The sequence below is a fragment of the Heptranchias perlo genome, chromosome 1 (assembly GCF_035084215.1).
Source record: "Heptranchias perlo isolate sHepPer1 chromosome 1, sHepPer1.hap1, whole genome shotgun sequence".
Taxonomy (NCBI): Eukaryota; Metazoa; Chordata; class Chondrichthyes; order Hexanchiformes; family Hexanchidae; genus Heptranchias; species Heptranchias perlo.
In genome coordinates, this window is record NC_090325.1 from 113,764,555 (window position 1) to 113,780,767 (window position 16,213).

Below are 16,213 nucleotides of genomic sequence, written 5' to 3' on the forward strand. Positions count from 1 at the left end.
TGCATCATTTTAGTAAATCTCATCTGCACTCTCTCCACAGTCTTGACATCATTCCTAAAGTAGGGTGCTCAAAAATGGATGCAATATTTTAACTGTGGCCTAACTGATGATCCTCACAGGGTTTAGTGTTACCTCTTCACTACTGTACTGTATGCCCCTATTTATAAAATTCAGCATGCCAAATGCTTTTTTAAAAAAAATTACCAACTTGCACTCCCATCTTTAAAGGTTTGTATATCTAACCCTCAAGTCTCTCTACTCGTTTTTGAAGTTCCACTATTTATCATATATCGCCTCTTATTCTTCCTCCCAAAATGAATCACCTCACATTTCTCTGCATTAAATTTCTATTTGCCCAATCCACTAACTTGTCTACCGTGAGCCTTAATTTGATCGAGGCTCCTATGTGGCAGCTTATTAAACACTTTTTGAAAATCCATATACATAGTAATCACTACATTTGCTTTATCAATGCACTATACAATTTCCTCAAAAAACTATGAAATTTGTCAAATAAACTTGCCGTTTACAATCCTGAGCTGACTGTCCTTTTTAGGCGAACATTAATTTTACTTTGCATTATGGCCTTCAGAAGCTTACCCACTGTTGCTATTAGGCTGACTGGTCTACAGTTACTTGGTTTATCCCTTTTGAACAGAGATGTTACATTGGCAACCCTCCAGTCTTCTGGTACTGCTTCCAAATCCAAGGATGTTTGATTGATTGTGGTTAAAGCCTCTCTATTTCCTTCAGCATTCTAAGATGCATGCCATTAGTAGGCCTAGTGCCTTTTCCACTTTCAGTTCCACCAGTTTTTTTTTAAGTCCTACTTCATTATCTATAGTTATCCTATCTAACTGCTCCACCTCCTCCTCCTGCATCCTTCCATCTTCATTACTATACTCTTCTGTGAAAACTGAAGACTGGAGCAGTGTACACGAGGGCACAAGCAAAAGATGCAACATCCAATTCAGATCACAAGTTGTTACAACCCTGGGTTATGCTATCATACAATTAGATATTGGGCAGTGTGGGCACACACCTATAACTTGGTCTATATATTACCACTAATGAGTTGATTAATCCATCTGCTTGATCACCATAAGAAATTTTGTATAAACAGGAATTTTACTTGAAAGCAAAGCCTTTCTTATAATTAAAGAACCTTTTTACATTTATATTTCAAAATATTGTACACTATGAAAAATGTATGCTTAACTTCAGGTTAAAAAGATGAAGAAGCTGCCTCACCTGTGGGTAGTACTGCTGGGTAGGTGCTTGCTGCTGTAGCTGCCCTGGAGTGAGTGAATGACTGGAGCTGGCTCTCCCTCTTGAAACTTGATGCTTCTCGTATGGAAAAGGAGTCAATTCCTGCCCTGCTGCCTGTTCACCCTGGGCACGGAATAGTCTGTCTCGTAAATGTAGGATGGTCAACTTGTTGAAAGATGAAGAAAAAAATTAATATGAAAAGAAAAAGATGCTTCCTCCAAGAGAGCTTTTCGCTTTAAGGGAAGCTGTCATCAAGGTAACTGGTCTCACTTTACCTTGTTTTATAGAGGATGATGTGATTGGTGTTGCAGTGACACGACTCTGTCACCTATCACATCTGCCACTAACAATTTTATTTTAGTTTTTTTATTGGGCAACTAAGAATGTTTGTTCTGCAGCAGCTGCATGTGGAATATTTTTCTCAGATCGTTAATTTTGCAAAAAAGTTGATGTGAATAAACTTGCTGTTCATTTTTTGCCCATTATTATTGCAACTCTTGACTGTTAATTTCCTTTCATCCATTTTAGGATTGAAGTATCAACAAAACATTGCTTACTGAAGGCCTATCCTGCAAAACACTGCATGAGGCAGAGGGGAAATATAAATGGAAAGTGAGCCCTGAACTCACATTCAGTGTAATAGTTATGCAAAAGGAAGATTTTAAAGTATCAGCATGGCTGGTACTTATTGTTTAGAAGTAATCTAAATCTAGCACAAAGCAACAATATAACACCACTATAACATTCTACAATATAACATTCAGATGTGTTTTATAAAAACATAATTTTACAACCAAAATCATTTAATGGCAATAGCTTATTAACCATGTAATACAGTTTTTATGCACTACAAATTCAACTATAGTTTGCAATTGTGCAAATAAACTAATTGCACTGTTGTGTCACACTAATAATAGAATGTAGTGATATAATTTACATTGCATGAAATGTGATGTAATTTCTAAAGTTTTGAATACTATTATATCTTGTAAATGAAAAACATTTTAAACGATGCCAAGCATTTCACAATGTATTATATAGCTCAATCTTTAAGAGAGTTTTTAAATTTATATTGTTATTTTCCTTGCATAAATGGATACCTGGGATTGCACTTAGGGCTCCTTGAGAGATTTGAGTAAGTCACAAGCACAACAATCTTGAGAATCCTTCACGTTTCTATAATACAGATTTGTTTTTACATTTTCTATTTTGGAGCATTTTAATGCAAACTATCAGTTTCGATTCCATTTGCTCTGTCACTGTTGGTCATTTTTACTTTCTACAGCTGTTATGGAGCCTGTATTTTACTAATAAATGTCAGGTCATTTTATATGAACAGATTCAATTCACAGTATTGAACAACAGGAAAGGAGTTAGCTGCAAACAGACAAAATAAATAACCAATTAAATATACTGGAAAAAGTTAGGATTGATCAATTATTCCCAAACAGTTTTGGATGAACTGGAACTTTTAGTACATGCAGAGTTCTGTGAGTAAATTGGGATTTTCTCCATTTTCATTGATCAGCTCATACCAGCTTTGAGCACTCCATATTTGTTTTACTGAACTTGTGTCATTTATAATAAAAATAGAAAATGCTGGAAATACTCAGCAAGTCAGGCAGCATCTGTGGAGAAGAAACAGAGTTAACGTTTCAGGTCGATGACCTTTCGTCAGAACTGGAAGTTAAAGATTTAACAGTTTTTGAGTAAGTGCAGAGCCAGGGAAAAGGGGTCCGGGGTGGGGGGAGGGGAGGGGGGAGGGGGGTGTAGGTAATAACAAAAAGGAAGGTCTCTGATGGGGTGGAGGGCAGGAGTGATTAAATGACAAAAGGGATGATGGTGCAAGGCAATGAGGGTGGTAATGGAACAAGTAAAGAAACAAAAGATGGATCTAAAGGAGCTGTAAATGGCAACAGCAGAACCATTACCAGCACCTGCTATCTGAAAAAATGGGAACTGTGGTTATGAAGTTACTGAAATCAATGTTGAGTCCGGAAGGTTGTAAAGTGCCTAATGGAAAGATGAAGTGCTGTTCCTTGAGCTTCCATTGAGCTTCATTGGAACAGTGCAAGAGGATAGAGAGGTCAGAGTGGGAATGGGACGGAGAATTAAAGTAGCAAGCAATCGGCAGGTCAGGGTCACGCTAGCAGCGAATACAGTATACTAAATTGAAAGTATATTCGCTGCTTACAGTGCAGTCTCCTGTACATTGGGGAGATCAAACACAGATTGGGTGGTCGCTTTGCTGAACATCTCTGTTCAGTCTGAAAGCGTGACCCTGACCTGCCGGTCACTTGCCATTTTAATTCCCCGTCCCACTCCCACTCTGACCTCTCTATCTTCAGCCTCTTACACTGTTCCAATGAAGCTGAACGGAAGCTCGAGGAACAGCACCTCATCTTTCATTAGGCTCTTTACAACCTTCCGGACTAAACATTGATATCAATAACTTCAGATCATAATCACTGCTCCATTTTATCAGACAGTAGGTGTTGGTAATGGTTCTGCTGTTGCCATTTGCAGCTCCTCTAGACCCATCATTTGTTTCTTTACTTGTCCCATCACCACCCTTCTTGCCTTGCACCATCGTCCCTTTTGTCATTTAATCACTCCTACCCTCCACCCTATCACAGACCTTCCTTTTTGTTCTTTCCTCCCCTCCCTCCCCCACTTTCCCTGGCTCTGTACGTACTTAAAAACTGTTAAATCTTTAACTTCTTCCAGTTCTGACAAACGGTCTTTCTCCACAGATGCTGCTTGACTTGCTGAGTATTTCCAGCATTTTCTATTTTTATTTCAGATTTCCAGCATCTGCAGTATTTTGCTTTTGTATCATTTATATATCCCTTATGAGGCTCATTAACGACTTAATAATTATTAAAGCATTATTACAGGTGGATCATGAAAGCACGGTTTTCTGTTCCTGCTCACAAGCTTGTTACATAAAACCACCCGAAGAAAAATTGCACTCAGCCGCCATTTTGATTGGTGGTCGATAAAATCAACAAAAAAAGGGTTATTATCTGTAATTTCAGAAAAGAGGAAAATATTCCCTGTAACGTCTACATTTAAAAAGGTAATTATAATAAAACGGTAAACCAAGAATCTAGTAACACTGTGTTACGCACAGCCTTGTTTGCTTTAGTATTTGTAATAGACAAAAATATGGAAAACATGTCACATGGTGCAATTCCTCCTCCCCAGAATCTTAGTTACTCTGAGCATGATAGAAATATTTTCTCTGAGTCTCGCTCTTAACCAAAAAATGCCACTTATGTGGCCGATGGAGATGTCCATGTACTCAAACAGCCTGTTTGCACAAACATTGAGGATAGTGTGGATAGAAAGTGGGGACAAAGCAAAAAAACTTTCAGCATTACCTGATTTGTATCAGTAGGCAGATAAGACAAAGCAGCAGCTAGACTTCCTTGGGCAGCCAACAGGCTGGCATATTGACTCATCTTCTCTGCCAGAACAGCGCCCACTCCATTATTGTTAGTTCCTTGGGTAAGTTCAATGGCTTTACGCAAAACCACTACTTTCTCAATCAAATCCTGAAGAGCAGGAGAACACAAAAATACACAAGAAAAAATTAAAACCTTGCTGCGAGAGAACTTTTCTTTTTCAATTAGGTTACTGATTGCAGCTGGAGTCAGTTATAACAAAGACAGAGACCTTATAAATGTGGCCCTGGTAGTTACTGAGAATACAGAAACACTTGAGCCACTTTTATAATTTGTTAGTGCTGCGAGCCCCCCCGGGGTTACATCGCCAGCCCCCCGGGGGCACGGGGTCCACCGCCGGCCCCTTACTATATTCACTTAAGGCCGCCCGATAGGAAGACCTGTGGGAACTTTCCCAGCATGGGGGAAGGGGCACTACCCAGATGTGTCTGAATTTTTTTGGCCACACTTGAATGGTGGCCTACCCTTCAGCACCCACTTGGAGTGGGTGTTGTGCAGTTGCAGTGCTGGTCAGGTGGTCCAGCCGAGTTATGGAGCAGCTGCCTAATTAGTATGAAGTTGCCTAATGAGCCTAGCTCACAACTTGTGTGCAGGCTCCCAGCCCCCATGCTGCTCACCATCCACACTGGGTAGTGATTAGTGCTTCAGACATGCTACAGGCCTCAGGTCACCCACAGTATCGGCCCCTCTATGTAAACATGACAGAGTTCCATGCTAAACCAGAGGTTGGTGCGAGTATAAGGCAAGGTATGCACTTTATATTCACACCAAATTTTCCACTCACATTAGCAACCAGAGGAAAATATTCCTGATTGTTTGATAGATTCCACCTTCTGCTTCGACTACTAAACCAGTTTTCAATCCAATTAGCTACTTTTATATTATTCTATGAACCTGAGTCGTTTTTTTTAAAAAGCCTCACACATGGAATTTATCGTACAAGTGGCAAACTCGATCAATATAATTATCGTCTTACTAAACGTCTCTATGAATGGGAATAGGAAGCTCTCTCAACCTGATGCATTCTTGATGTTCAAGCCCCAATACAGGACTTGACTACATAATCTAGGCCAACACTCAGTGTAGTACTCAGGGAATGCGGCACTGTCAGAGGTGCTGTCTTTCAGATAACATGTTAAAGCAAGACCCCCCCCGCCCCACCACCTCCTTATCTGTTCCAGTGGTTCAGGTGAATATTAAAGATGCCATAGCACTATTCAAAGAGCAGGGAGTTCTAAAAAGGATAGATCAAAGTACTTTCTAAATGGTGACAAGCTCAAAACAGTGGCAATCCAAAGAGACTTAGGGGTCCATGTACATAGATCATTAAAATGTCATGGACAGGTACTGAAAATAATCAAAAAGGCAGTGGAATGCTGGCCTTTATATCTAAAGGACTAGAATACAAGGGAATAGAAGTTATGCTACAGCTATACAAAGCCCTGGTTAGACCACACCTGGAGTAGTGTGTTCAGTTCTGGGCACCGCATCTTAGGAAGGATATTTCGGCCTTGGAAGGGGTGCAGCGTTGATTTATTAGAATAATACCTGGACTCCAAGGGTTAAATTATGAGGAGAGATTACACAAACCAGGGTTGTTTTCCATGGAATTTAGAAGATTAAGGGGTAATTTGATTGAAGTTTTCAAGATATTAAAAGGAAACAGTATTAGACAGCACAGAACACCAAAGTATAGCGCCATGGGATGGGGGGACACTTCACCAATCTCAATCCTAGCTGCACTGCTGGGGGAAAGCAATGAGCGAAAGCCAGATAACTCTCTATAGGCCCACAAGAAAAACTGATGAGCTTGAATGCCAAGAAGGCATCAACTTGAGAGAGCTTCCTATCCACATTCCTAGAGATGTTTAACGTAGATGATAATTATATGCCTCCTAGTCTGGCTCAGGAGCAGACATCTTGGTCACAGGAGGTGTGTGTCCAGCGAAATCTGCATTGGGAGAAAGTGGTCGGAAAATGGAGGAATTTCATGCCTCTTAAATAAATAATCTTAGATTATCAATTGACCGGGTGAGCAACCTAGGAACAGGAGAAGGCCATTCAGCCCCTCGAGCTTGCTCCGCCATTTAATTAGATCTTAGCTAATCTGTACTTCCACTCCATTTGCTCACCTTAGCTCCATATCCCTTGATACTAATACCTAGCAAAAATCAATCAATCTCAGACTTGAAAGTTTCAATTGACCCAGCATCCAGAGCCTTTTGGGGGAAGAGATTTCCAAATTTCTACTACCCTCTGTGTGAAAAAGAACTTCCTGATTTCACTCCTGAATGGCCTGGCTCGAATTTTAAGATTAATGTGAAACGAGCTTAAAAGAATGTTTTTAAATCTAGCAAATTCAAGGAAGCGCTGTATGTGATTCGGGCTGAAATCCACAATGTGCTGGCAGTGATCATTAGGGGAATCACTAAATAGAGGAGAGGTCCCACTGGATTGTAAACAAGCCACAGTGGTACCTTGCAAGAAAACAATATCACCAACTCCACTTCCTGTTATTCAAAAATGAATGAAATTGCATTGCCCCAAAAATCTCAATGGCACTAACCTGAAGAGCAAGAGGTGAGTTTCCATTCCGAGCTCTATCCCAGCAGGCAACTAGTTTCTCCACATTACCAGCACAGATGTAGCACAGGCAGGCTTGGGCTTGAAGGCCATTGTCCCCCTCGCTCTCCAATCGTGTGCCCAACAAATCTTCGGCGGAAACAAATAAAAGCATAAAGCACACAATTTAAAAAAAAATCTTTCTTTTTATGTAATTTCTTTTTTTATTTATAAGCTAGACCCCTCATCTTCCTGGCTTTCACTTCTCTGCTACTGAGAGTGTGGGTGTGTGTTACGCTCCCACACCACTGCCAGGAGGTGTTACTAACCACCCACATGTGATTCCCTGTTCCAAATCCCTTCCTCCCTGCAACTTCTACTCGGTGCTCCCTGATTAGTGCAGCTCAGATGAGCAACTGAGCAAAGCGGGGATTGAACCTGCTTTTCTCAATCCGTGACATTGAGTATTTGTGCTTCAACGTATTGTCAAAGCCACATCAGATATCAAAGGTCACAGCAGCAGGGCTATTGGAATGACATTAAAAGGGGACATTTTTCTTCCCCTCCCCGTGCCTCAGTCCTAGACTTCAGGTGTGCTGCTCCTATCCAGCCCCAGCATCACTAGAATTTCCGCTCCCTGGGTTAGCAGAAAGGGCAGAAAAATGAGGCACGGTTGCAGGCCCCTTGGAACTTGGGCATTAAGACCGAGCTCTGCCTCTGCCCCCCCACCCCGACAAAAGGAAAGCCTCACAAATCCCAGGGCAATGTTAAGGGGCAGATGCTTTTTCCTGACCTTTGTGCTTAGAAAACTGGGCGTTCCCAGGAGCTATATTTTTTATATACACAACACCTGTAGAACTTTTGTTTTTAATTCCATCTGCCAGCTAACTAGCTTCCCCCACCATAAAACCATCCCTCAAATTTCAATCTTTGCAACACAAACTGCAATGTTCGTTAAGTTTTGATTTTACTGTAAAACATTTAGTTGTGGATTTATCTTTTTTAAAAATATATGTATCACCACTGACCAAATCTTCCTCAATGAACTGACCACACTGGCAGACATATCTAATTCTGCTGAAGGAACATCACTGCTAAATAGGAAGCAAGTAGTAGAATCAGATTGTAACCTAACGTTTTGACCCAAATCAGATCAGCAGATCCCCAAATGGCTTTAGTGGGTAAATAAATTGCTCAGTGTGGTGCAGAGCCACAGAAATCATGCACGGCACAGTTTCGATCCCCAATCTATGCTGTTAGCTGATCTTGGCCGAAGTGCTCTTAGGAGCCATACGACTGTCCATCGGACTAAGGATTGAACAGCCTGACAAAAACCTGGGCCCCGATATTTACAGGAGACGGGGAGGGAGCGGGGGGCACATGAGGGAAACCTGGAAATCCCGGGTCATATTATAATTTTTTGATTCCGTTTCTCGCCCAGCAGCCGGCCAGATTGACAAGTTGCAGAAGGCTGCAGCCGGGGACTCTTGGGGACGGCCCCCAGCAATCGGGAAGGATTGAGGGTTAGTGAGGGCACTGTGGGAGCCTGATTTAAATATGATAATGAAGTGTCCTGCCTCTCCAACACGGGACATGGACAAGGCTCGCAACCCCCACCCCCCCCACCGGCTGCAGGTACCTGTGGTACTCTAGCCCATCAAAAATAGAAATAAGGGAAACAGGCAGCCAATCACCTCTTTACTACATTCTACGCCCATTAGCTGCTAATGGAAAATATGGAAGTGGTGGTTGTTCTTGGATATAAACTGTAAGGAACAAGTAGTGTCACAAATCAACTGCAGCCCTGAGAGAGGTGCCTTAAAATTTACAATCACCATTAATGTGATCGAGAAAAACGAAGCAAGGAAATAGCTCTTTGACTCTATACACTACTTGTGTTAAATGCATTTTTAAGTAACAGGGAAAATGTCACTATCCTGAGATACGCAAGTACAGCAAGATTGATCACAACAGTTTACATACTGCCAGTGCTTTACAGGTCGAGCACCTTATTTTGGACAGGTTCAGTTCCTGAATAGGTGGCTCTGGAAGTTGAGCTTTTGTGATACCATACTGGATGTCACAGCAACAACTTACTTTAGACTCTGCATTGTATATGCAGAGTAAACATTATCCAATGCAGTTGATTTCTTTTTTTAATCTTTCTTTTATTAAAATCAAATAAATTTAAATTAAACTACATCAATTGCAACTCCCTTCCATTTATTAAAACAATGGTGTCTGGCCCCTTCAAATACACCAGCAGTGCAGAAATACTTAAGATAATACAATAAATGCATTTTTGTTTCAAAATTTGTTCAATTATCAGTTGTTGTGGTACCAACATGCAGTTGCTCTGTGAAGATCTGTGCCACTGGTGTTTCAATGGATAGGCCATGCCTTGCTGACAAAACAGCTTGCGACTAAATCAAACACCATTACGATGAATTCCTCTTGTTTACAATCAATTAAATAGGATGACAAATACTTCAGAACATGGGGCAAAGCATTTCTACTCACCACAAAGTGCTGCAAATTCATCAGGCCTAGCATAGGTCAACAAGGCAGCCAAAGCTTCCTTCCAGTTCTGAAGATCACATGACCGTAGAATTTCTTTCCAATCTCTTGTCACTACAGCATCTATCAACTAAACATTATATCCAAAACATTCAGAACCAAGTCAATAAGTAATAAGATGATTCAAAACATGGTCAAAATGAAAGCCACCTTACCCTGGTGATCTTGCTTTTTGTTTTGGCAAAGTATTTTTTTTGTGTCTTAGCCAGAAGTTCCTGTCCTCCAGCTATTGCTAATATGATGGCATCCGCCATTCGATTATCATACAAGCAAAGATCAACGGCCCCTTCGAAGTTACCAGTCAGCAAAGCCTGAGTAATCAGCCCATCAACATCTGTAGTATGGAAAAGAATTTTAAAAAATGTGTCGCCATACCAAACTATCTTAATCCAATCTATGAACCACTGAAATCCTTCAGTGCAGTACTGAGGGAGTGCTGTACTGTCAGGGGTGCCATGTTTCAGGTGAGACATTAAACTGAAGCTCCATCTGTTTAGGTGGACATAAAATATCCTATTCAAGAGCAGAGAGTTCTGCTGATGTCCTGGCCAACATTCCTCATCAATCATAGTCATCAAAGGCCAATTAGCTGGCCAGTCATTTGCAGTTTGTGAGACCATGCTGTGCACAAATTGGCTGCCGCATTTACCTACATGGAAGTAAATGCACTTGAAAAAGTAATCCATTCAGCGTAAAGCACCTGCAACATCCTGATGACCTGAAAATATGCTGTATAAGTGCAAATTCATTCTTTCCCTTTCCTAACCTAAAATAACCACACAATTCCAATTATGTATCAGTTTCATCCTCAGGACTTGAAACTACTGTAGGCCTGTGATACCAGGACCACTTAGTTGTTTATCAGCACAACACAGGTGCTGAGAAGAGCTTTGAGTGACTTGTAAATATGCTACCTCTGCTGCTGTGTGTAGCAATAACAGTGTTGGAATGTTCTGATTTTTCCTTTTGGCTGTCAAGTCTCCCTCCAATTTCATGTTTCTCACAGTTGCTGACATCGCATTCACTCCTCAGTCAGCAGCCTCTCAAAATGGTCGTGTTGAAGCTGCAGAGACGCTGCACTCAGGTATAGGGGACCAACACATCTTCCCTCAGCAATGCACTGGCTGAATCCACGATTTATAAAGACTGCAATTTGCATGTGTGCGGTTGAGAGCAAACGGATGAATTCGGACAGAAGCTGACAAATGGGTGGATGCATTTTTATTTTACATTGATATATGGGAAGGGCGAGATTGATATTTAAATGTGATGAGAGGCACAATGAATTTCTGTGCATTAGGTGTCAGCTGTGGCTCAGTGGTTACACTCTCGCCTCTGAGTCAGAAGATTGTGGGTTTAAGTCCCACACCAGGGACTTGAGCACAAAAGCTAGGCTGACACTCCAGTGCAGTACTGAGGGAATGCTGTACTATCAGAGGTGCCGTCTTTCGGATAAGATGTTATATACAAGGCTCCATCTGCCCTCTCAGTTGGATGTAAAAGATCCCATGGCCATATTCTTTTGAAGAAGAGCAGGGGAGTTCTACCCGGTGTCCTGGTCAATACTTATTCCTCAACCAACATCACTAAAACAAATTATCTGGTCATTATCTCATTGGTGTTTGTGGGAGCTCGCCGTGCAGAAATTGGCTACCATGTTTCCTACATTACAACAGTGACTACACTTCAAAAGTAATTCATTGGCTGTAAAGCACTTTGCGACGTCCTGAGGTCATGAAAGGCGCTATATAAATGCAAGTCTTTCTTCCTTTATTAGAAATTTGGGCTTAGAAATTAGTGTTTTTGGGGATGTAAACCTGGTGTTGTGGGAGCAGAGGGGCAGGATATTGGGGCAGAATCCATTTATCAGGTTTCTGGCTTGGACAAGAACTTCTGGGAGGGATGGGGGGGGAGCCATCACAATCACGGGTTTATTTTAACGCTTCATTACATGGGAAGGACTAAACCATATACACTTTTATTTTAAATTGTTGCTGATCTTGCGCTATTTCCCCCTGTAGACCAGCAACACTTGCCCACTTACTAGTCCTGCTGTACAGTATAGTGAGTGGGATTATCTGCAAGTCCTGTGACATTAAATGTAACTTTGTAAAGTACAACTTTGCTAGTCCTTAATGAGGATAGTGAGCTGCCTGGAATGTCCATGTTATTTTTTTTTGTATTTTCTAGAACAGATTTAAAGTCATACTAACTTGTGGAAAGAAAGCATCACTCAAGACCTACTCAGAATTCCATTTAAAACAAACAGGAGTCAACTATTCATTCTTGCACGAGCTGGCACAGACACGATGGGCCGAATGGCCTCCTCCTTCTATGCTGTAAACCTCTATGGCTCGATTTGGCAATACACAGGCTTTATGAAAACTGCCTCATGGAAAATATAACAACTGTATTAGCTGGTTTTAGGAGTGAAATTTCTTAGGTCGATAACTAGCAAAAAAGTCAAGTAAATAAAAAGTAGTGATTTCAGTTTTATACTTATGTTGACTTCCTCACTAAAATTGATGGGATAAAATTTACTGCCTCATTGTTTTTCTTTAGAACATAAATTACCAACTTCTACAAACTACTAACCTCCACTGATAGAAATATTGAATTTAGTTTCATCCTCAACTTGCTTCTCAGATGTGGACTCACTGATGTCCACATCTTCATCCTCTTCGTGCTCACTTTCTGCCTATATGGCAAACAAATAAAAAGCTAATTATATACAACATACAAAACACTCACAAACATTGATGCCACAAATACATCTCATCACTAGCATTTTCATTTAAGATACAGTCTATCTTGTTCAGTATGCTAAGTGTGTTCTATTACTTTGAAGAATATAATCACCAAGAGATGTGATGTATTATAAATTGTGGAATTTTATGACTGTCAGCAACTCTTTCTAATACAGTATAGTCCCAGGATAGATTATGAAACTCAGTCCAAATCCAGATTTTAATGTATAATTCTAGACTAGATTATAAAGCAAAGTCCCTGGTTGGATTATATTTTTCCCTGATGGTTCAGCCAGTTTATCCAGTAGCTGAGTACTGACATAGCTGAGGCATATGGACCAGGAAGATCCCAGGTTTGATTCACAGCCTATGCTCAATTAACTGATCTCAGCCAGAGCAGCAGCAGGTGCGTTACAATTGACCTCAGTACATCTGCGTTAGGGAGAGAAAAATCAGCCACGGTTCCCATCCCTGATAACTATCCAGCAACCACTCCCGGAAATGTGTGTGTGGATATCAGGAGAGGACAGGATTGGCTATGATGTCCTCTCATCAAAACGCTGCCAATTCTTGCAATGACAGCCATTTACGCATGGTAACGGAGGATGACTGTACCACGACAAGGAGTTGGCACCTTCAGGAAAGAAGGGATGGGGAGAAAATCCCTTTTGAAAAAAAATTGTTATGTATGATCGCTAAGCAAGAACATTCAACTTTCATGATCTGCGTTCCCAGTGTAGCAAACTGATCAATCACTTAACTGGGAAATTTTCAACACAAAGCACCGCGAAGGTTACGGCTTTCCGAGTGTGTGGAAATACTACCAGCACAAGGTGTTATCTGCATGCACACAGCTAAATTACAATAAAAAAAATAATGGGATTGATCTAATACCTCCCCCAGGAACTGATCTTCTATAGCAGGGCTGTCTTCAGCACTTTCTGCTGTCTGCTCAGAGTCATCGAGAGCCTTAAAGTGGAAGGGTTAGATGATAACACCATAAGGAAGAGTAGGAAGCATCAGCAAAGCCAGAAGAATAAAAATGTCAGGGAGGACAATGGGGTAAGCAGTTTATTCCACAAGTGATAGAAGTCATAATACTATGTCTATGTGTAAGGCCAGTGAAACACTGAGCTCTTTTTAAACCCTTCCCGAGTCATTGGGTAATTGTGGTAAGACACATTCCACTCACCACCACCTATGGTTCCAATGACTTTTAAAAAACAATTTAAATAGATTATAAAATAAAAACATTGCACAATAAGTTAGCAGACTGGGATCTGAATCCAGACTGATGGGATCAAGTTGCCTCTCTCTGCTGGCTGTTAAAGGTCCTACACAAAATGTGTTTGTCTTAACCGTGTTCATAGTAGGCATGGATCAATTGTCATATAATCTGGCACTACGTTTGCAATCTCTCTCAGAAGGGCCACAAGATGATTGATGTGGTAAACAATCGTCACACTGATGCAGTACAAGCTATTCTGAGATTGGAACACACTACTTAGGCAGAGTGGAGGGAGCTTTATTCTGCAACTCTCAAGTTTTACCCAACCAGATAATACTCAGTGCTGATAATGGTGCTTGAAAGTATTCCATTCCTCAACAATAACATCCCGCACCCTCATTAAAAAAAAATCATCCAAACAAAAAAAACAGAACTGCACGTTTAAATTTTGATCAGTTAAATAATATGGTCTCCAATCTCAAAGCACTGTTGGGTTTAAGTAATCTAAATCATCACAACCCCTTCTAAAAATTGAAGTATTACAAAACACCATGTTAATATCCTTTTATTTTGCTCCATCTATTTCTTTTGAGTTTTTAATATTTTGGTTAAACAGTGAGTGATGACACTATTGGGGGTACTGGCATTAGAGTTACTGAGTTCAGCTGCAAAGGAGCCTAATTATCATTAATGCAGATAAAGTCATTAACCCGGGGGAAGTTCAATGTCAACTCTATCTGATAATCAGCTTCTTCACATCATTAGGCTCTCTAGCTCTTCCAAGCCAGTACTTTCAAAGTCTCCAACATGTGCTGTGTAAATAAAAAAATATTTTTTTTAAAAGGCAGAAATGGACAAAAAGTCATAATTTCTGTACCTGAATTTAAAAACTGGACTCTGATAGCGAGGCTCCCTCTTCAGCCTCGCACTGTCACTTCAGTTCTATTGCTCACAATGATCATTATTTATACAAATGTAGGAGCTCGCCTCAAAATTGGGTAATACAGAAATGCAGTCTCAACTAAATATCACACACACACATTCACACTCACACACATTCACACTAAACAAAGAACTCAAAAGGGCTGAGTATTAAGTAGCCTCCATTAAGTAGTCTTTCTCACCAGTGGGGCAAACTATATATTATTCCTCATCTGTGCTTTTTATTTACATCACAGGTAAAAATATGATCACACCCTAGCTTAAGACAAATTAGCCACATAAAACTGCTTAATAGAATGTGGCTGAGGTCCACTCTCATTCTTATGGTACAATACCACAGCAGTTATTGGATCAGGACCTCAATCACAATTCTAACAGGCCTTCAAGCTTAGATTTCCTCAGTTCGGTGTCAATGTCATCCAACTCTCGGGCACAAGACTGAGGACAAGAAATGTCCCATTCACCTTTATGTGATCAGCCAAGTGAAGCCACAGCACTAAGGTGCCAATCCGGTCCGCAGTATCAGGAGCAGCAATGAGTGCAGGTAAGTTGCATAACAGACAGAAAAGGGAAGTCAACAAGGGTTTATCATCCAGATTTATATCTAATTTGTCTTCAAGGTGATGACTAGCAAAGGCTGTGGAGATGTCCACAGTCACCCATCTGACTGTTAACGGGAATCTACTATGTACTACACAAAATAATATTTTTTTAAAAACTTGTCAAGATGAAGGATGTTAGTACTGGGGATTGGAACAATTCAATTTTGGGAAGGCAGTATCCGTATCTGGCACTCCTAGTTTAGGTACAGCAGAATAAAACTCTATCTGCTCAGCCCCAACCTCAGAAGAACATCCCCAACTGCACTAATGTGACGCTTCTCCATTTTCCACACCAGCCACAAGTGATCTCTCTGAATGAAACTGCCAATTAATGCCAAATTAGGGACCGTTTTATGCTGTAGACCTGTGCTCATTTGGAATTAGATTGAGATTGCCTAAAATCATTTCACATTGAACCTTTACAGCCAGCAAGAACAACAGATTTTCATCCGTAGGAACAACGGAACAGGAGGAGGCCATTCAGCCCCTTGAGCCTGTTCCACCAGTCAATTAGATCATGGCTGATCTGTACCTCAACTCCATTTAGTCCAGTTTCGATTTAAACTCATGACACTAAGTTAAAAAGCCAGCGTCTAACGCAAATTTTAATCTTTAAAAAAGGAACTACGCAGTTTGATCATAAACTTTGCTTTGATTTTTCAATCTTGTGGAATAGTATTTATCCCATGGTTTATACAACTGTGGTAAAATTCAATACAAATCAGCAAGACAGAATCAATCACATTTTCAACTTAAATAACGATTAATTTAAGTAATTAGTACAATCAAAAGAAAGGTTACTTCAGCAAATCTAGGTCA

At 40.6% G+C, this 16,213-nt stretch overlaps 1 protein-coding gene across 10 annotated transcripts in view; it reads right to left on the minus strand.

Annotated features, from left to right (window-relative positions):
* sec31a (SEC31 homolog A, COPII coat complex component) overlaps nt 1-16,213 on the minus strand; it is a 108,577-nt gene that overhangs the window by 42,101 nt on the left and 50,263 nt on the right. For 9 of the 10 annotated variants that reach the window (XM_067989882.1, XM_067989917.1, XM_067989899.1 and 6 more), the window contains exons 14-20: nt 13,517-13,591; nt 12,471-12,573; nt 10,031-10,209; nt 9,819-9,945; nt 7,303-7,448; nt 4,653-4,826; nt 1,252-1,434 (exon numbers count right to left, since the gene is read on the minus strand). In XM_067989882.1, coding sequence (XP_067845983.1) covers nt 1,252-1,434; nt 4,653-4,826; nt 7,303-7,448; nt 9,819-9,945; nt 10,031-10,209; nt 12,471-12,573; nt 13,517-13,591 — 987 coding nt within the window. The remainder of the gene's footprint in view (nt 1-1,251; nt 1,435-4,652; nt 4,827-7,302; nt 7,449-9,818; nt 9,946-10,030; nt 10,210-12,470; nt 12,574-13,516; nt 13,592-16,213) is intronic. The other variant, XM_067989863.1, reaches the window with a different exon arrangement.